The sequence below is a fragment of the Gallus gallus genome, chromosome 5 (genome assembly GCF_016699485.2).
Source record: "Gallus gallus isolate bGalGal1 chromosome 5, bGalGal1.mat.broiler.GRCg7b, whole genome shotgun sequence".
Lineage (NCBI taxonomy): Eukaryota > Metazoa > Chordata > Aves > Galliformes > Phasianidae > Gallus > Gallus gallus.
In genome coordinates this window covers 6,553,979-6,571,649 of record NC_052536.1, presented here as the reverse complement: position 1 = coordinate 6,571,649, position 17,671 = coordinate 6,553,979, and the positions used below count along the sequence as shown (strand labels likewise).

The following is a 17,671-nucleotide window of genomic DNA, read 5'->3' as shown; positions in this document are numbered from 1 at the left end:
ACTGCCCAAGAGAAAGAAAATTAAAGTCTGCCACGTCTTGGTTCTGAGCTCTTTGATGTGTGAGGAGGTGTGACTGCTGCAAGGCCTTTGGTGAGAACACGTCTGAAAGATTCTCTCTGCAGAATTTTACATGTATGAGCAGTGCTAGGAAGCTGCTGTTTTACTGTAGTTTATACTGTTCTTCAGTTCTTATTATGTACATTATCTGTTGGTTTTTAGCTTTTTCATTTACTCGTTGCTTGACATGGGGGTTCTGACCAATGTTTTCTGGATGATGACCATTGGAAATGGCTTAGGCTTCTTACACCTTTTGTCCTGAGGTGTTACTGATTCTTGCTCTTTTCTCTTAGTTACTCCAGTGTAAGGGTTGGAGGAGCTCTTGGTTAGTTGAATTTTTGTTTAGCTTTTGCCTTTTTAAAAATCCTCTATTAAGGAATTATTTCACTTCAGATTTGTTTTTGTTGCTTAGTTCTAAGCTGGCTAACACTGAACCTCACTCACTTTATCAGGAGTTCTGATCATTAAGCAAATTAATAACACAAATGGTGTGGGTTTTTTCCTCGTAAGCTTGCAAGATGCACGTGGAATAGTATGCATATTTGTGATCTGTGGTGCAGTCAATAGAGGCATTACCATCCAAATGAGGCCGCAGTAAATACTCACTTGCATCTCCCACCTATTTGAGTATTGCCATCAATTGGAAAAGTCTCCTTCAGGAGAGCTGAATTGTGTTGTGCTACGCCGAGGGAGAAAGAAGCGTTTCAGGTCTTTCTGCCTAGCAGTTGTTGCTGTATGAAGTAGATGTTTCCAGAAGGGTGTGAGGGGCACGGCTCCGGCCCCCTCCAGGCCTGTGGCACTCGTGGTGGGATCGCAGAGCTCCTGGGTGCCCATGAAGAACTTGTGGATGATTATGTTTGGAAATACAGTAAAAGCTTTCTGCTTTCTGTCACTGTATCTACCCGTATCCTTCTTTTATTTGCAATCCTATCCTTCAAAAGAGATGAGGGACAGACTGACTGACGGTGGCTATTTTCGTACGGCACACATATTAACTGTTGGGTAAATATAAGAGGTTTCTGAAGAGCTTATTTTAGCAGAAGCATTTGTTAAAGCCGCTATATCCATAGGCTCTGTGTATGTTCATTAACTATTCAGAGCTGTAACACAATACGACAAAAGGAAGCATATTTTCACAGAGATCTATAACAACAGGGTGCAGTGGGGCATCCAGCCAACAGTTGAATGCAGACGTTTCTTACTGCTATTTCCAGTCTTGTGGCATGTAGATATATTAAATTCATTTCTCAGATAACAAAACTAGCTAATACTTACTGCGGTGTCATGATCCTGCATTGCAAAAATACATGGTTAAGCTCTAGAAGTTGAATGTAACCAAATCTTTGAATACAGTGGAAAACTGTGCCTCTCTAGTTTCTCTACAAGTGACAAGATTTGTCCTTCATACAACTGCACCCAGACCGGTTTGTGAGCAGGGTGAGAAAGCTAAGCACTGGCACAAATGGAAAGTGTTAACATTTCACTAAATGTCCTGCCCTGTCAGTTTCTTATCGCTGGAAAGTCTCCGATTTTTCCCATAGCAGAAGCCTTGGGGTTTTTGCTGGACAAAGATGGGGCAGAATTACAGGAGCCTTTCCCATGATGAACATCTGTCTCTCTTTGGAGCCAAGTTTGGCAGACTTAAGCTGTAGCACAGGTGGGCCTGGAGAGAGAGCCCATAGGTACGTCAGCGTATGTGTCTGGCCAACCTTGCTGCTTTTAAGTCATAGGCATGTCAAAAGTCAAGAAGATAGTTCAGCTCTTGGCTGCCGTCCAGCTACAAAATAGCTGTGTCTCAGTATAGCATGAAGTAGGAATTTGTCCCAGTGTGGCATGAAAACAGGAATTTGTTCCTGGGACAGTGCATTTCTATGAACTAAAGAGTGTTTTGTTAAAGGTAAACATGAGAGAAGGTAAATTAAATATATAGAAATTTATTACGTTAAGAGATTGTTTTGTTTGTGGAATGTCGAAATGACGCAGCGACGTGTGCTGAAGTATAACATTTATAAGCTTTTACACAGATGACCAATCAGGATTTTCCTCAGCAGCCTGTAACGTGGTCAGATGAATTCTACTGCTCAGCCCAGTTGCAATGTGAATTATTGTGTTGGTTTTAATTGTCTTCGTGCTGTTCTGTCACATGCTAAGATAACAACAGATTGTAATTTTAAAACTAAATCACATTATAGCTTGAACAAACCAGAGGGAAGGCTTAAAAAGACCAAATGTAATTAAAACTGATGTCTGTGGAATACTTGAGTTTTGTTCAATGCGAACAGAAATGTTAAAAGCCCCTTTAGCAGCTGTGTCAATACCAATTTTTCTAGTTGTTGAGTAGAGAAATAAATTTCAGTGCTGTTGTTCAAATAATGCACATTTGTTTTAAGTAGAAAAATAAGACCTGGTCTATTTAGTAGGTGCAGTGGTGTCATTGAAGCGGTTTAAGAATGGCTCGCCTTGCATTAATTTGAGAGCGTAAGAGATTTACAGTTATGTAATTAAATTGATATTTTAAATAACTTCACGTGTACTTTCCAGTTAAGAAGCATGCAGGTATATTTTCAGATAAAATTCTGTTGGTTTTTTGTTTTGACACAAATCACTGTATTTTCTTTAGAATGTAGTTACAGGTGTTCAACTTCAAGCAAATGAATCGCTCAGGACATGCTGGAGGAAAGGCAAAAACATTGAACCCATTGTGTTCTCTATTTTGGGCATGTTGCTTATTTTCATGTACATAGGAGGCAAACTGATAAATAACATTTCAGAGCAACTGAATTCTTACAGCGGGTTATGTAGACAAAGATAAGCGCAGGTTGTGATGTTATGGTTTTAATGAAGTGATTAGGCTGTGTTTTCAAATAACAGATGTTTTTGTCATTGAATTGTTGAATTGCCTTTTTTCCCCGAGGAAAAAAATCCAATAACCGTATTTAATTTGCAGAGCACCAGAGATCATACTGGGATTGCCGTTTTGTGAAGCCATAGACATGTGGTCATTAGGGTGTGTGATTGCAGAGCTGTTCCTTGGATGGCCACTGTACCCAGGAGCACTGGAATATGACCAGGTAGTAGAAAAACTTTCACAAGCATATGCTCACTTTATGCATTTTAAGTATTTCAGATCCTTAAGCTCAGAATTTCAAATGCTAATAACATCTGCTATTAAGTAGTACTTCTTCAAGTCTGTTTCATGCTTTTAATTTAGTGTTAATGATTGCCCTAGAAACATAAATCCTATTTCTAGAATGAACTGTATATTATGCTGCTTTTCTGAATGGAACTTCAATTTTTTTCCCCTCTATCTTGTAAAATAAATGTTTGTATCGAAGCTGATTTATTGATGGAAAGCAGAGTTTGAGGACACCATTGTTGCTTTATAGTCTTCCTTTTAATTGCTGGGAATGGGGTTGAGTCTGGAAAACTTGTTCAGGTGCTCATATTTAGAGGGAGAGGTCTTACTTTCTAATGTGATGTGGAAAGTTGGTAGGAATATAATCAGAATTCTGATTTCTCTATCACTTTTGAACTTTGAAAGTGAAGAAGGCTCCTGAAAATCCCAACTGTAACAGCACTGGCTTATTATTAACTTCTACGTCTTTGATTCAGTGTGCAGTTGAGGGGCAGTTCCTCCAAAACATTGGTTTAGGTTATTCTGATCCTGATCTTCATATCCCAGACTTCTGTCTCTCTGTGCTTAAAGACTGGAGTTACTTTTAGAAAAGTCTTTTTGTCAAAATCACTGTCAGGAAATATATTGACTTTGTGTTGATTTTGTAACATTTCATTTTATTGTTTCCCTCATTTATACAAAATCCAGTGTTTCCTGGGTAGGAAGTGAGCTGTGAGTGGAACATGGATTGATGTTGACTGGTATGTAGAAGACATTTATGAACTGTATTGCTCTTAAAATAGAGAAGGAAACAGGAAAAAACTGACAGCAATATAATTTACTGCATTGTTTAAGGAAAAAGTGAAGACATTTGTTTTCTAAATTATTTGAAATACCGTCTCAGAGATTGACAAGGTCTTGGCAAACCCATTTATTCATTATTTTTAAAAGAAACTGCAGAAGAAGATCCAGACATGTAAGAAAGGTCACAACGTGTAATTTCCAGAATTACCTCCTCTCTTGCCCCCTACTGCTGTAAGTAACAGCTAGTAGAAGTGCTACTTTGGAGGAGGAAGCCGTAAGCCCACTTCACGACCTCGTCGTGGTGCCACATATAGGTTGATGCTGCTCCTGGATGTCTAATGTGGCTTTGGACCATGTTGTCTGTCCTGCAGGATGAAACTGGGATTTCAGTGATGGAAAATTCTGTCCGGGTCCTGATTCTGTCCTCAGATTAACTTGTGATTCATCATGATGGCAGAAACCCATTAGCTGAGTCCATAGCTGAGGGCTTCTGACTTTGGAGCTTTACACTTGTACTGCTCTCTGTACAATCCCATCATTAGGAGAATCTTTTTTAGAATAGCATGGAATCTTAGTTTAAAAACAAACAGAACAACAACAACAACAAGACCATCTTCTTTCTCCCATTGCAGCAATCTTGTATGTGGAAAGCAGGCAAATAGAATTTAAAGACAGCCACATCAATCGAGTTTGCTAGAAGCATCAGTTGATAACTCGATATATCAACTTGGTTCTCACACTGGAAGAGGAGCTGTCCCCTTCTCTGCACCGCCAGTGATGGCCTTGTTTTAGGCAGGCTTGTCATCATGCTCAGCCATGTCTGCAAAATTTGCTGCAGAAAAAGCTGCTTTAATGTTTTACTCAGTGCACGTGAATACGGCAACTCTAGGAGATGGCTTTCAAGGAAATCCCCCTCCTCCTGGTCTGTGATGTGTCACCTCGTGAATGAATGGGGAAATGCTTTATGTTGCATTTTCCCTGTCCCTGTGTGTGACAGCCAACAAGCTAGCCCTTGAAAGTAAATGAAGATAATAACTCAGAGCTTATGAATATATTCAGTAACAGCTGCACTTCTTAGTAGGAAGTAGCCACATCATCTGAGCCTTAATGCTCACAACAAAGGCCCAGATTCTTAAATGTTAAATTGTTGAACTAATGCATTGTTTTATCTCTCCTAAATTCTAAGCCTGTATAAAGTGCTTAGGTAATAACTAAATGATCTGGAAATATTTATGATTGACTTGGTTTGTCTTCACTCCATGATGTAAAGAATTACGGACTTTCCATTTCCCATCAGTTTTCTTCCTCTTAGATGCTTCTAGCTCTCAAGTCCTACATTGACCATCAAACTCCTCTTCTGGTATTTTCTTGCTTTGCCCTTTTGATTTCCCTTTCTTCCATTCTCTGGGACTCCCCAACAGCTCTGTTTTTTCCAGGGTCAGCCTTACACTGACTGCACCTCTGTGCAGGCATGTGATGTGGGACAGTGCCCAATTCTCTTCTAAAATAAATGAATGATGATCATTTCAGTGAACAAAAGCACCTGTCCTTCAGACAAAGCTGCTCCATTTCTATTGCACTCAATAGTCATTTTCTGAGATTAGCAGAGCATCTCTTGCTGGCTGTCTGGAGACTGTACGTGCTCTTGCTTTTTAAGTGAAACCTTTGCTTGAAGTGTACGTGTGTCAGATGTACAAAATGATAATGTCAAAAAAAATGTGAAGGATTTCGTAGTTATTTAATGAGAGTATGCAAAAAAAAAAAAACCATCAAAAAATCTGTATACAAAATTCTGTATACAAGCAAATCTCTTGTGCCAGTTTTCATATTTAGAATTAATGCATGATATTTAGGATTAGAGTGGGCTGAGGATGACAGCCATTCTCCACAGGTCCTCATCTCTTTGACTGAACTTGAAAAGCTTGCTTATATAGGTCACTTCAGAGGTTTGTTTCCATGTAGCTGCCTCTGAAAGAGTGAAGAAACAGTACTAAGCAGTCAGTTTTATTTTTTTCTCCTGTGTCTGATGGAGCTGTTAAAGTCCAGGTTTTTTTTCGCCACTGTTTTTCTTTAAGTGAAATAAATTTTTAACTTGTGTAGTTCGTATTTTAAAAATCAGAGCTAAACTCTTTGCTGCTTTTCTTTTTTCTTCCTCAGATTCGTTACATTTCTCAGACTCAAGGTTTGCCAGGAGAACAGTTGTTAAGCATGGGGACGAAAACTGCAAGATTTTTCTGTAGAGAAACAGATGCACCATATTCTAGTTGGAGATTAAAGGTAATCAGTATAATATAGTAGAAAGCAGAGAAAACAAAAAGGCCAAGATTTACTACAATAGCATTAGCTCCCTTCCACATCTTCAGTGATTTTCCTTCTGTCCCCACTCTGTATCTCTTCCATTTTTTCCCTTCCCCTCCTCATTCCTAAAAACCAGCACTTCAGTTTCACACCCCTTAAGCAGTAGCTGGCCAGAGGGCACGTGTGGTGCAGCTCCCAGACTGCTGGGGCTGGGGGCAAGTGCACGTGTGCCTGGCTGCAGCATGGGCTTCACGTTAAGCCTTGTATCTCTTGAGGCACTAAATGAGGTTTTTCTCTTGCTTAGTCACAGATTTTCACTTCACTTTGTAGAATTTGTCTCTGAGGCCCAAACTGCTCTTAAAGAGTTCTTCAAAATGATTTCAGGATCGGAAGCCCTAGGAGAAAGGAGTCCAAGAAACGGCATGATTCACTTGCTTCAGATTTCATACTAAAGCAGTCTTTGTTGGCCGAAAGCTACACTACAATGAAAGTAGACAAAATAAGTCTGTTTTTTATGGTCTGTCTGCCTTGCTTCTCTCTAAGCAACTTTACATGACTATAAACAGTTACAACCCCCTATGCAAAGATAGTTTTTGGTAAATTAAATTGCTTCATGTGGCTGTTCCGCAGAGTTTACACAGGGCTTGAGGAGTAACGAAGCAGTTACTGTTGACATAAAACCTCCGAAGTAACAAACAGCTGACAAGCTCAAAAGCCCAGATTGCATAACTTCCCATAAAGTGGTAAATCCACAGTGTGCAGTGGGCTGAGTAGCTGGGGTTGATGCCGGCCGGCCGGGAATGAATTCTGCTGGGGTCACCCTGTTTCAGGATTCTCTCATTACTCTGCTGTGATTATTCCATTAGAAAAGAAAGAAATTCACACAGTTGATGGAGAGATGACAGTGTACATCTGGCTTTTCTGTGCCAGAATCTAAACGGGTCCTTTATGCAAACAGCCCTCTTCAGTTTTAGGAAGTTCCATTTCGCCCATCGGGCTCAAGGCTGTCTTGGGGGAAGAAAGAAGTTTTGGTATGGACCACAAATAGTTACTCAGAGTTTTCAAAGTTAATTTCAGAAAATTTCCTGTAATCTGAATGTTTGAAAAAAAAATATTAAAAAAATTCCTTGCAGTGCTCATTTACATCATACAGCATGGCAAAGTAAATAGGAATTGAACAAAGTCTGACCCATACTTTTATTTTTTCCTTCAGTGATATGGTGTTACTGCTGTTTGAAATGTAAGGTCCTAATTTAAGGAAATGTATAATATGATAACGTGTAGTGTAATAGCATGCATTTTATATACATATACACACACACACCCCCCATTAATCAACTTTTTGCTAGGCTTTTAATGCTTCCTATGTGATTCGCAAACCTGCTGTAATCCAGTACTGTGTTAAGTTAGATATGAAATTCAGTGCTTTCATATTTGATTTCAGAAAATGAAAGCAATCAGCAATTAAGCATATAAAAACCTCAATTATCTAATTGAATGTTTTATTATTTTTGTTAATCAGGCTTAGGCCAGTAAATGTGTAAACGTACTCAGGAGCTGGAGGTGTTAGGTTTTTTCAGTTGTCTTCTGTTGCCATTGTCTAAATTCAACTCTCTGTTTTTTCTTTTTGAGACTTTGGAAGAGCACGAGGCAGAGACAGGTATGAAGTCTAAAGAGGCCAGGAAGTATATTTTCAACAGTTTGGATGATATAGTGCATGTGAGTATTTATGCTTCCTTCCTTTTGCAAAAGGAAGGATGAGAATAATTATTTTTGTTTTGAAGTAAATATCTTTTAGACTGTTGTTTTGTTGTGTGTCAGTCTTACCCATCCTTGTCTACGTATGTTGTGTTGGGGAATATATCCAGTTGTGTCAGTTTGTCTTTCTAGAAAGATGTTCCTTTGTCATTGTCTGTGTTAAGCAGTGGTACTTGTCCAATAACAGAAGGAATCAAACCAACGTGGATGTCTTGTGTCTGCCTGTTCTGTTCAACGCCAGGTGAACATGGTGATGGATTTGGAAGGAAGTGACCTGTTGGCAGAGAAGGCAGACAGGAGGGAATTTGTCAGTCTGTTGAAGAAAATGTTGCTGATTGATGCCGATTTAAGAATCACTCCAGCTGAGACACTGAACCATTCTTTTGTTACCATGAAGCACCTCCTCGATTTTCCTCATAGCAACCAGTATGTACCAAAGGCCTTACGTTTCTGTTGTAGCAATTCATATGTGTGATACTGTTGTTTCATCTGCTATCGGAGAAAAAAAATCTCCAGTCATTTCCATAACATCTTAGAGGTTCTTTCAAGTGCTTGCATTATTAGATGCATCTAGTAGGTCAAAGAAAGTGTTCGAATAACTTGTTGTTTTCTGAAAAACAACATCAAACCAATAGAATTTTAAATTATCTTTTATATGTCTGGATTATAAAAATCCAGATCTGCAGAAATTTGGGGCTTGACTCTTAGGAGTATGAAGAAACAGTTCTTGTCAGTCGTTGAGCGCTAGGGTAGGCACTTCTTTCTGAAATGGATGCGGTCTTTTCTTTTGTACAGTGGATGACGTAGAATATATTGAGAGCTTTCTTGCACTTCTGGAAATAGATCTTTCAGTGTGCATTTCCAGAAGTGGCAAGCATTTCAGGGAAGGAAGAAGCTTTCCATCCATTTAAGTTGTTCTCTTGCCTGTATCCAGCTGTTAGAACACTGTTAGGTGCAAGGAGCAGGAAATGGCAGGTTTATTTTTTTGTTATTGTTTTTCTTTTTTAACTTCAGTTTCAAAACATGCATTAAGAAGTCTTGACTTGGACACAATAACAGCACAACTTCAATGAAGCTGCTACTTCTGTGCATGATGCCACTCTGTGAAACTGGCTACTGGATGCTTTGAGCTTTTTTTCCTTATTATGTGGATTTGTTAAGTATGTTTAACTTGCATACAATTCTACTTAAAGCAACCTACATATTTTCTGTCTGTAACAGAGTGAAGTCCTGTTTTCACATCATGGATGTTTGCAAATGCAGATCAAACTTATATGACCTAAGCAACCGCAATAAAACATCGCTTATGAGACCAGTTGCCTCAGGCAGTGCAGCTAATCTGACTGCAAGCTTCACCAAAATTGGCCCGTTAAGAAGCCAGGTAAAAACGTTTTTATATTCTGTTTTATGGTTGGTGGTTTTTTTTTTTTCATGTAGTGTTTGTTTGAGAAACCAAACAAACTTGGTTTAGAATCCCATATGTTTCCAAATTGCAACAAGCTGAAATTGTAGTGGAGCATTGCTGTACTGCAGTGCCCTCCCGTGGCAAGATGGAAATGCTTCCTGTCAAATGGATTTGAAATTTTTTTATAAAACGACTTCAGCTGTTTATTATACTGGCTAGTGGGTCATCTTCATGGTTGTAATGGTGCCTGTGTTTAATCTGCTCCCTTAGGCTTTAACTGCGTCTGCCCACTCAGTTTTACACCAAGGAATCCCACTGCAGGCAGGAACTGCTCAGTTTGGTTGCAGTGACATTTTCCAGCAGACACTGATTATATGTCCTCCGACTCTTCAAGGTATGTTTAACTGTAACTGTTAGCTCCTGAAGTACGAGTAGTGCTGTCTCTCATAGCAGTATTTGAGTTTTCCATTATATCCACTTAAGCTATATAGTAAAAGAATTAATTCTGTTAAAAAAAAAAAAAATAGAGTTAAGAATCTGATACATTACACCTTCTCACTCTCCCTTTCCCTCTCCTTCTCTCCCCTGTTGCATTTGCATACATATATGCACGTACATGTATCTGAACAAAATAGAGACACGTGACGTGGAATCTAAAGCAAGTAAGGAGAGTATTCTGAAATAAAACTTGAGAAGAAACAAGAAAGATGAGGAGAGTATCAATGTTGCTGCAACTATATCCCTTGGATATAGTTATCCCTATATCCCTTGGGCTATAGGATATCCTAGGGATAAGAGAAAGAAACTGTGACTCTTGTCCTAAATCGATCTGGATGATTAACAAAATGTCTAACAAAACATCTAGAATCTTGGGGCTTTATTTAAGGATACGGCTGCCCCATGTAAACAGTATCAGATGTGCTGTCCTACAATTAAGATCAATCAGGACAACTACAGAACAGTTGCAACGTTCTGCAGGTTAAAAAACTTATAACTGAGTCTTGAAGAGCTTTGATTGTGTTGTCCTGTGAGGAAATAACAACTGCTTGGCTGAACTCTTCCTTTATGACAAGGATGAAATTGACTTGAGTATACAATTTTCTATTTATGGAAAGAAATAATTGGCTGAGGGCTTAATTATCAGAAACAGTTTGGAGACTGTGAGGTGGAAAGGCTTTGCAGAGAAGCGTTTCTGTAAGGTAGAAAAAGACCAGATAAAGATCTCCATGTCTGAATAGGTATATGGCAATGTAGGTGACCTCCATTTTCCAAACAAATTTATTTGCATAATGCAAGGAGACGTCTTATTGCAATGTATCAATATCAATCCATATCAGTCAAAAATTGTGGGTTTTTTTTCTGTTTATAGTTGGCTGATCAGAGAGGAGCTGATGGAAAACAGCTTTCGTATGCTAGGAACAGTCGTTTATGGATAGGGAAAGGAAGTTTGTATTGTTTGGTTTTTAACTTAGTTTGATTATAGTCTTGCATCTTCTAAAATGTGATATAGTTGTCTTGATAATGTTCAACTTCGCTATAGAGACCAGATCTTGAAACGATGCATTTTATTGTAAGGTTTTTTTTTAGTGTCATTTTCTAACTTCTCGCTTTTTACCCAAACTTAGAACCCAGGGAGTCTTTGCCTCCTAAGATAAAGACAGAAACAACAGACTTTCTCTGTAATGTTGTGTATATTTTTAGTATGATGATAAATGTCCAAACTGAAGTTATGCTACGGCTTGAATAAAGGGAATTTATTGGTTTCATCGCATAGGTGACAAGCTGAGTTGCTGGTGTGGAGGGAAAGGGATATTAATAGGCTTTGGCACCGCTTCACATTTTCTCTGCTTGGCTACTCTGTCAAATATCTTAAGTGCTAGGTCTCACTACTCCTGGCAGAGTTAAGATGTTACTGTTCTGGGTGGCTGTGTGGGAAAGAAATCAGTCAACAGCATTTCAAAATTCAAAGCTTTTGACTTCATGATGATAACTTGGTATTGTCTCATGACATGATAGTATTGCATCAGTTGAAGATTTTCCTTCATCCTGCATTTTAAAGATTACAAAAGAAAACACATATAGTCTTTACGGCTGTAAAACACTTGCAGTCTAATGGCTGTTTATAAGGGTAGGTAGTGATAGGACAAGGGGGAATGGGTTTAAACTGAGACAGGGGAGGTTTAGGTTGGATATTAGGAAGAAGTTTTTCACACAGAGGGTGGTGACACACTGGAACAGGTTGCCCAAGGAGGCTGTGGATGCCCCATCCCTGGAGGCATTCAAAGCCAGGCTGGATGTGGCTCTGGGCAGCCTGGTCTGCTGGTTGGCGACCCTGCACATAGCAGGGGGTTGGAACTCAATGATCATTGTGGTCCTTTTCAACACAGGCCATTCTGTGATTCTATGATTTACTTCATTGTTCTTTAGTAGTTACCTCCTAACACCCACTGCTTAGACTTTGGCAAAATCACAAGATGCAGATGAAATTAGTATATTCTGCAAACCACTATGTTCTTTAAACATAGCTGTTCTGCTGCATTATCTCCTTAAAAAAAAATAAAACCTTTTCATTTTAGCTTAACAGGTCCCTAACATTATTAATTGTAGTGTTGCTGCATGCCCATTAGTTTCCCTTAGCAATAGTTAGTTCTGTATACAGCACAAGATGCATCTTTTTGCCATAACATGCTTGTGGTGGTATTCCAACAGTACTACAGTTGGCATGAGTTTTATTGAATTATGAAAATACAGAAAATTGCACATTGTTTTCCACAAAAGAGATGGTAACAAATGGGGCGTTATACACATGGCTTTGTATATTACAAGAGCTGGGAGGAATGGGTTTCATCTAGCTGGAAATAGTGTGTGAGAAATGCAGGAGTTTGTGGGAAGCTTTGAAATTCAGTTTTGCTTACTTCTGTAATGCTTCCTTGCAAATACGTTTGATGTCGTTTGTGATAAGCAGTAAAATGCTGAGCTTTGTGAACCTGCTGCCAAAGTCATTCCACTTTCTAGTAGTCTGTTTTCAAATAGTAGGTATTGGCAGTTCTGTCTGGAAATTACGAGATAAAATATTTGTGCAGATGAATACCGACACAAAAATCTTTTAAGTGTTACATTGATTTTATTTGGCTTAGAAAGCCTGAATTACGGGATTAGACTGTGAACACATTGAGACAAAATAGCAAAACATTACGAAGATATTCTGTGTTTGCACTGTTCTCAGAAATTGTGCAAGACTGGCATTTTGCTTAAGGCCTGGCTATGTGTTTTTCTTCCTGATAGGAATTACTACAAACCATAGTAAACCCACAAGTTTCTCCCTGAGGGTGGACAACGCAGTTCCGTTGGTGACCCAGGCCCATGCAATTCAGCCACTACAGATTCGAGCAGGAATCCTTTCTCAGGTTGGTTTCCTTGAAAATAGTAAAAAGAAATCACATTTTTATTAGTTAACAAATATTTTTTTTTCAATGAAAATTGTTTTGATAATGCCCTGTAAGGTTCTACTGCAATTCCCGTTCTGTATTGTGCTGAACTACAAGCATCTCTGTTATTTCTTCTCTGCTTCATGGCAGACATGGTCAAACCACACCCAGCAAATCCTGGTTCCTGCGTGGCAGCAAGTGGCACCAGTGGCAGCCCCTGCAACATCTCTAGCTTCTGATCCTGTGGCTGGCCCACAGAGGCTTGGAGACTGGGGGTAAGTCTGCACATTTTTTTGCATTACCTTACTGGCTTTAGTTTAACAAGATTGATGGATGCAATACAAATGACTTGGTTTAAAACTCCCTTATTTTTCCTCAGGAAGATGATTACCCAGGGCACTCATTACAACTCAGTGATGCCGCAGCCTCTTTTAACCCATCAAATAACCTTTTCTGCCCCACAGCCAATTAGTGTGGGCATTGCACATGTTGTCTGGCCTCAGCCTGCAGCTACCAAGAGGAATAAACTGTGTCAGAACAGGTTGGTAGAATATTTCCAACATTCAAAGGTAGTATGTCTGTAATTGCTGTTCAGCGGGTAGGGGCTGTGGAAGAGCATGTTTGTTAGTGGGAAAAAAATGTCTTTTGGGGAAATTTGTCCTTTCTGCTCTGATTATTCAGTGTTATTTTTGGTAATGCAGACTAGATGGAAAAATATTTGCAGTGGCAAGAGATTTTAGTTCCTGTTGATAAATTTCTGCCTGTTATGATAGCAAAGTTGTCTTTATCGCCTTTGGGAAGGTATGAGAATATACTGAGGTAGCTCTAATGAGATATTCCTAAGCTTATATGCATGAGGAAATGCAAGGTTTAGAGAACTAAAAATAAAGAGATACTGGATAATAAGGTTGCAGTATGCCTTACAATCGCCTTAAGAGCAGTCTTTCTTTCACTGGTGGCCAAAAATACTTCAGCTACTTGCTGAAGAAAATAATACCTCACTGCCATATGAAGTATTTTTGAAGGTGTGGGTTTTCTTTTATTTTTTCCCTAATAAAAATAGACACGTAAATGAATGGGATTTTCAATTTTGTTGCAAAATTCACTCTTAGATCTTACTTTGAATGCTGCGATGCACCTTCTAATTAGCATGTTTCTGATTCTTTTTTTACCTGATGTCTTAAAATTATAAAGCCTAATATTCATCACTATGATGAACGTTCTGTGTTTTTCTTTTTTTGAAAATCGGTGTTTTCGCCAACTTTTTTTTTTAAATAGTACAGTTTTCAAGTCCACTGGCAAAGATTCACTCAATGTCAAATGGTGTATTTTCTTCACAGGAGCAATGCGTTGCAAAATACCAATATCCAAAATTCAGCCTTGATATCTCCAAAGATAATTAACCTGAAGGCTGTAAAGAGAATAAGCTGTATAGAAGCACAGGACAATCATAACTCAGATGGACAGGAGAGTAACTGCTGCGAAGCGTCGGTCAGGCTGGAACCTGATTCATCTCTTTCCAACAAGCAGCGACAGGCTATCTTCATCGCGGGCTCCCCCAGCCCTGCAGTCAGTGTGATCACCATCAGCAGCGACACGGATGAAGATGACTTAGGTCAAACACGTTCTCTGAGAGAGTAAGAATTGATCTCTACTTCTATTAAGTTCTGCTTGCATATAGCCGCTTTAATGCATCTGCTATATTTAATGAATCTATGAGGTAATAAGCAAATAAGAGATGAACTATGCACTTTAATCAGGTTGCACTGGAAAGTTAGCTCTATGGCAGTATATTGTTTGAAAGTGAGAAATACTTCAAAAATTCTTCCTCGTTAAGCTGTGTAAGACATTTACCAAGAAAACAAGTTCACTGTTCTTTGGCAACAGGCTTTTTCAAACTAAAGTCCTTTCAGGTTCAGCGTGCTTTTTTTCTTTAATACTGCCATACCTTATATCTGTATTGAAGATTAATCTTCTGGTTTTGTATGACTGATGTTAGTGTTCTACAGTAGCACCTTGTAGATAACATCACACAGATAAGGGTCAATAACAACTTCTCCTGCAGTTTGAAGAGGTGTGCACTTGAGTACAAAAGCAGGGATTGAGCATGGTCTCCGAGAGGATTTTTCTTTATAAAGCTGTAAAAGAAAGATTTTGTTTTAAATAAGGACCTGAGAATTTAATGTTTGTTTGAATTTATTTTCCCTTGTTACCAATTTTGAACAGGAGGGACTTTATTCGTAGTAAAAATACGTACGTACTTGTTTGTAGATTTCCAAAAATGCTTGCTTAGTCTGGAATTTCCAGAGGAGCTTTGAAGAAGTTTAAAGTCTGGTTTGGATGTTCTAAAAAGAACAACAAAAACAACAAAATACAGCAAATTGGGTATTCATTTAGATTATTTAGGGGACCTTTTCTAATATTGGAGCTACTTTTATTCCATAATAACTGCTAGGACAGTGGTGTATAGAAGGAACAAATGAGTGACTGCATGTTTCTTCACTTTCTTCTCTGTGTGCTAGGTGCAAAGGTAGCCTTGACTGTGAAGCCTGCCAAAATACTCTGAATATTGACCGTGTATGTTCTCTAAGCAGTCCTGATAGCACTCTGAGCACGAGCTCCTCGGGACAGTCTAGTCCGTCTCCTTGCAAGAGATCCAACAGGTAAAAGTTGCAATCTTTTTCAGTAAAAAGAAAGACCCTGACAGACTCAGTAGGCTCAGTTTATTAGGAAAGAAGAAAAAAAAAAGTGTTATTGTCCTACGGTTGCACAGCACAGACTCTTCTGTTATCCTTTTTGCTTCATTGGAAGTTTTCAGAATACCAAATGAATGCAATTCACAGAGAAAACACAGAAATGTCACTTCCAACTTCCTTTAGAATGAGAATCTTTCAAATTGACAAAATTAAGTCTCAGGTTGTATATTACCTGCTGCCAGAAGGGTATGCGGTTCTGGTACCACTGATTTGGCTGTGATCATGCCTTTGTCAGCTCTTACTGTCTTCATGCAGTTACTGATACAAATGCCTAGCTTCAGTAAATGTTAGCAAAGGCTGGGTATTAGCAGGTGGTTTCTCCACCTCTTGCCCCTTTCAGCTGCTCTCATCTATGCAGTTGTTGAATAAATGAGTTTGTGCCACCTGATGAGCGTTGTACAAACGCCAGGATAGCCAATGGAAGCTTTTGTGAAGAAATTACCTTCAACCTTTTACTGGGCCTAAAAAATACAAATGCCAGGTGAATTGTAAGTACAAACTTACTTCAAAAAAAAAACAATTTTAAAAAGTAGGTGAAAGATGCACATCTAAATCTTTATGTAGAAGTTGTATCCATTCTCTGAACCATTACATTTGTGGGTGGGGTGAGTCTTAAATATTCAAGTGCCATCTTGAATGCTTGTGCTTGTGTAAGTAAAATGTAACATTTTACTCATTTCTAAGTCATTTCACTTACATAAACGTTGTGTTTTTTTAATAAAATATGTCTGTATTATGAATACGTATTTGTTTTAATGCATTACATTTACTTTCTTGATAGTATGTCAGATGATGAACAGGAAAGTGGATGTGATACGGTGGATGGTTCCCCAACTTCAGACTCTTCAGGACATGACAGCCCGTTTGTAGAAGATGGCTTTGTAGCTAATACCAACAAAAATAAGGAAGCAAGAGCATCAGTTAATTCCGAAACCAAATCAGCTGTTTGCACAGTAGTGGTTCCACCAATGAGTCTTGAAAACAGATTACGTCTTGACGAACAGATGGTGAACACAGGTGAGTGAGTTAAGGTCGTTCTTCCTTTCTATATCAGTAGACAAAAACGGAATGTGAATAATTTATTCAGTAGCCATACTTACGTAGATTTTGATTTACTCTTCTATCTGCTAATCTGTAGTAGACACTTTTGAATTGTGGGGCTTCAAGACTTGAATTAATGTATTGTTTTATCATTTCCCCCTATATGCTGAAGCAAATGAAATTTTTTCTTTGAATTGTTAGAAGAGAGTAAAGACAGCAAAAGCCTAACATTGTTCATTTGTATCTTGGAAGATGCTACTTGTCAGCCATTGAAAAATGGTCGGTCTGTCCTGGGAAGAAAAACCCAGTCTTCTGCTGTGGGAAACCGTCAGCAAAAACTGGCATCAGCATTCCATCAGCAACATTTAAACTTCAGCCAGGTATGTGCACTTGCTTATGTCACAGAAGGACTTTTTCTTTTTGGTTTCCAAACGCGCTGACTACTTGCACTTTCGATTGGAATAAATAGCAACTGCAGATTGTCAACGACTTGATCGTGGAGGTGTCCAAATCTTGAAATGGATTTCAGCTTACTGGGCGCAAGTCATAAGCACAAGACATTGTGAAAAGCATTGGTATATTTATTTTCTACATCTGAATGCTAAAATGCTTATAGCGTGCAGTTAGGAACTGGAGCTACCTTTCAGTCTTGTTCTGTCAGGAGGGTGCATGAAAGCACTTGTAGTTTGAGTACGCAGAGGCAGAACATAGCAAAGCCAGCTCTGCCTTACCCTTGCAGTCAGATAGTGAAGCCAGTGGGAAGGAGCTTGCGTTGTAGTTATGTCCAGTGTTGGAAGATACCCAAGGCTGATTTAAAAACTGTGTTTGTCATTACCTAGTGGTGTATTAAATGTGTCCGTTGTGACTGAGAACTGAAGTTGACCCACAGCGTTAGGTCAAAGCTCTTTTAATTAATTTTGAGCTGCAGCTGCACTGAGCTTTTGGTAAGATACCTGGATATCTACGTTTAATATAAGAACAGTATCTGTTTGCATAAGTCTTGCAGAGT

At 38.8% G+C, this 17,671-nt stretch overlaps 1 protein-coding gene across 11 annotated transcripts in view; it reads left to right on the top strand.

Moving 5' to 3' along the window:
- HIPK3 (homeodomain interacting protein kinase 3) overlaps positions 1 to 17,671 on the top strand; it is an 89,696-nt gene that overhangs the window by 67,057 nt on the left and 4,968 nt on the right. For all 11 annotated transcript variants that reach the window (NM_001199411.2, XM_015286319.4, XM_015286318.4 and 8 more), the window contains 13 exon segments: positions 3,005 to 3,128; positions 6,134 to 6,253; positions 7,907 to 7,993; positions 8,274 to 8,458; positions 9,254 to 9,413; positions 9,708 to 9,831; positions 12,723 to 12,844; positions 13,016 to 13,140; positions 13,245 to 13,406; positions 14,206 to 14,502; positions 15,388 to 15,528; positions 16,403 to 16,638; positions 16,915 to 17,042. In NM_001199411.2, the coding sequence (NP_001186340.3) occupies positions 3,005 to 3,128; positions 6,134 to 6,253; positions 7,907 to 7,993; positions 8,274 to 8,458; positions 9,254 to 9,413; positions 9,708 to 9,831; positions 12,723 to 12,844; positions 13,016 to 13,140; positions 13,245 to 13,406; positions 14,206 to 14,502; positions 15,388 to 15,528; positions 16,403 to 16,638; positions 16,915 to 17,042 (2,011 nt within the window).